The 3,562-nt window shown below is 61.2% G+C and overlaps 1 protein-coding gene across 3 annotated transcripts in view; it reads right to left on the bottom strand.

The window, feature by feature from the left end:
- Positions 1-113: 113 nt before the first annotated feature.
- Positions 114-3,562, bottom strand: part of ARHGAP36 (Rho GTPase activating protein 36) — a 12,747-nt gene continuing 9,298 nt past the window's right edge. For all 3 annotated transcript variants that reach the window (XM_015626298.3, XM_033514113.1, XM_033514114.1), the window contains 6 exons: positions 3,368-3,423; positions 3,069-3,219; positions 2,376-2,524; positions 1,901-2,071; positions 1,388-1,485; positions 114-454 (listed from right to left, as the gene is read on the bottom strand). In XM_015626298.3, coding sequence (XP_015481784.1) covers positions 316-454; positions 1,388-1,485; positions 1,901-2,071; positions 2,376-2,524; positions 3,069-3,219; positions 3,368-3,423 — 764 coding nt within the window. In that variant the 3' untranslated portion in view covers positions 114-315. The remainder of the gene's footprint in view (positions 455-1,387; positions 1,486-1,900; positions 2,072-2,375; positions 2,525-3,068; positions 3,220-3,367; positions 3,424-3,562) is intronic.

The following is a 3,562-nucleotide window of genomic DNA, read 5'->3' as shown; positions in this document are numbered from 1 at the left end:
GGGATCCATTCCCCACAGGCCCAGGGCTGGGGATCCATTCCCCACAGGCCCAGGGCTGGGATCCATTCCCCACAGGCCCAGGGCTGGGATCCATTCCCGAGGCCCAGGGCTGGGATCCATTCCCGAGGCCCAGGGCTGGGATCCATTCCCAGGGGGAGGAGGTGGCCGGGGAGGGCAGAGCCCAGAGCGTGGCAGCAGCTGGACCTGCCGGGGGGTGCCAGCCTGGCAGGGGACCCCCGAGGGCAGCTGTGCCCCCACAGTCAGCCAGGGGCTGGGGACTGCAGGAAAAGCTGCCTGGAGGTGTCCTGGGGCTCGCTAGATGCCAACATCCAGGTTTAGGAAGGAGATGCTGCTGTAGAGCCCCGAGGACACCGAGCCCCGCTCCAGGCTGCGTGTCCAGCCGGGCACTGAGGACAGAGCCTGCTCCTCCCCACCATCCTCGAGATCTGGGCTCCTGAGGGAGCAAAAAAACACAGAGAAGGGCTGTTTGCAAATGTTTCTGCTGCCTTCTGCACTCCCAGACGGGCTCCAGCAGTGATCCCAAGGATCCCAAAGACTGCCGTCTCCAGACAGTCCCAAAAGGAACGTGGAGACAGACAGGGAGCTGGACAGACATCACAGAACCCTGGGTTTGGGCTGGAAGGACTTTGAAGACCACCTGGTCCATGGCCAGGGACACCTTCCGGCAGACCAGGCTGCTCCAAGCCCCATCCAAACTGGTATGGAAGTGACCTGTGGTCCAGGAAAACCCTTCCCACAGGACAATTCCTGTTTGCTGAGGAGTCACCAGCCCCACTGAGGGCTCCTGAGCATCTCCTGCTTCCCAGGGTCCCCGATTGCCAACCACTCCCTGTTTCCAGCCCCAGGGAGCAAACCCCTCCTGCAGTGTGTGCTGGACCCAGCTCAGGGGACACGAGGTCCTTCCAGGCAGGGAAGGGCCCGAGCTGCAGCTCCAGCCCCCGAGGGAGCTCCGAGGGGTGGGAAGGAAGGAGCGTGGAGGGTTTTTCTGTGGATCCCGTGGGCAGGGAGCTGTGTGGAGGATGAGAAGGGTGGAGGATGAACAGGGTGGAGGATGAGCAGGGAGCTGTGTGGAGGATGAGCAGGGAGCTGTGGGGAAGATGAGCAGGGAGCTGTGTGGAGGATGAGCAGGGAGCTGTGGGGAAGATGAGCAGGGTGGATGATGAGCAGGGAGCTGTGTGGAAGATGAGCAGGGAGCTGGGTGGAGGATGAACAGGGTGGAGGATGAGCAGGGAGCTGTGTGGAGGATGAGCTGTGTGGAGGATGAGCAGGGTGGAGGATGAGCAGGGTGGAGGATGAGCTGTGTGGAGGATGAGCAGGGTGTGCTGTCACCCATCCCTGCACCCCTCAGACCCCCCGGAGCACTCACGGCAGGTCAGGGAACTTCCTGCGCAGCAGGTACTCGATGACATCGGGGTCTGTCTGGAACAGCCTCCTCAGCACGTCACACTGCATCTCTGGGGACACCTGGGGGGACACGGCCACGTCACTGCCCCGGCTCAGGCTGAGCACAGAGAGCCGAGGAAGGAGCCAGGACATGCTCACAGACCCGGTGTGCTGGTGTCACACCCCACACACCTCCCAGGGTCTGCAGGATCTCAGCCCCTGCTTTCCCCCCACTATCCCCAGTCCTTTGCTCCCTGCAGACCCCAAAAATCGCTGTAAGTTTTTGTTTTGGGGACATGAAATGTCACATCCCGAGGGACTCTCACTGCTGCCTGCAGTGGGAGGGTGGAGAGAGGATGGAGCCAGAGCCTTCCCAGAGGATGGGCACAGACCGAGGTGTGCGCCTCTGACAGGGACAAAATCCTTCCCCTGCTGCTCTCAGGAGAGTTCAGAGGGAAGGAGGGTGTGGGGGAGCTGCCCTGAGGAGCCCACGTACCATGAACAGGGAGTGGTGGTGCTCAATCAGCCTCTGGAGCACCAGGATTATGGCAGCACTGTCCTCAAAGTTCAGGGCACCGGCATCTTTCTCTCCAGGCTTCTCCTTCTGCAGGATGTTGGGACCAAAGACCGTAGCCAGGTTTGACACTGTCATTTTATTCCCAGGGATCTGCAAGGAGGCACAAAAGGAACCTGTGGGCTGTGGATGTGGTGGTGTGGGACGTCCCAGGATGTCCTCAGCCACCCATGAGGGTGAGGTGAGTGCCAGATGTTTCTCCTGGTCCAGTTTTGTCCTCTCTGAGCTGGTGGCAGGGCCAGCACGAAGGGTTTGAGGTGCTGGAGCCACACGCTCATCCCATCCCCACCTGCCTCACCCTCCCACCTTTTCCCACCACCACGATCCCGGGATTCCCTGAAGGATTTGGTTTTCCCCGAAGGCTGAGGATTTGTTCTCCCCTCTGCAGCAGCCTCACCTCGCGGCCCTCGGGGTCCCAGGAGCTCTGGGCGTGCTGGGCCACCCTGGCCAGGAAGCGCAGGAGCCGGAGCAGGGTGTCACTGTGGCACGGGGGCAGCAGGAACAGCAGCAGCTGCAGCGTGTCCAGCTGGGCTGGCCCCTCCATGTCTGCATGGACAGCACAGCTGGGACTCAGGCTCCCTCCTCCTCCTCCTCCTCCTCACCCTTGGGAACGAGCTCTGCTGGCAGCCAGGCTGCTGCCCCACCCCTCATCCCAAGGGATGGAGAGCCCCACGAGGGCGCTGGATATTGCACAGCCCCACTGCCAAAGACTGTCCTGGAGCAGAGGGATTTTTGTAATCCAGTTCCAAAGAAATCAAATAAAACCCCCAGAAAAAACCCAGATTATGGTAACTGCACGTGGCAGTGCCAGGGAGCACAACACTCATCCCATCCCATCCCATCCCATCCCATCCCATCCCATCCCATCCCACGGATTCCATCCCATCCCATCCCACGGATCCCATCCCATCCCATGGATCCCATCCCTCCCCAGGGGCTCTGGAGGGTGCTGAGGAAGGCCCCGTTCCTGGCAGTGTCCCAAGGCAGGCTGGCCAGCCCTGAGTGTCACATCCCAGCCTGAGGTGGCCGGGGGATCGGGGGTGCCCCAGCACAAGCCCTGCTGTGCAGGCTCTGCCCCACAGGTGCTCACTGGCTGTGCTCAGGAAGGCTCCATAGAGCTCTCTGGGAATCAGGGAATCAGGCATATCCCGGAGAAACTCCTTGAGCAGGGCAGCCACGTCATGAACACTCTGATGCTCATCCAGGAAAACATCCAGCCCTTGATCGAACTCCTCCCTCAGCTTGGAGATGGAAGCAAGGGGAAGGATGAAAACCACAGTCAGTTTGAGTCTGAAGAGACCTCTCCACACCAATGTCAGCTCTTTCCATCCCCACCAACACCAGCCTGGCAAGGCTCAGCCAGAGGCTGCAGGGGATGTCCCCCTTTACCTGCTGGACTCTTTTCTTGGAGCTCCCGACGCGGAAGATGCCGACGGTTTGGAGCCCTGTGGGACAGACAGGTCAGTGCTGGCAATGCCCACGGCTCCCTGCCTCCCCTGCCAGGGCTTCTCCTGCTTGCCTGGCCCTTCTCCAGGCAGGAGGAAAAGGAAGGGCTGTGGACATTCCCTCCTCGGTGACATTCCC

Source organism: Parus major, chromosome 4A (genome assembly GCF_001522545.3).
Source record: "Parus major isolate Abel chromosome 4A, Parus_major1.1, whole genome shotgun sequence".
NCBI lineage: Eukaryota > Metazoa > Chordata > Aves > Passeriformes > Paridae > Parus > Parus major.
The sequence above is the reverse complement of the archived record's forward strand: the minus strand, read 5'-3'. Positions and strand labels throughout refer to the sequence as shown.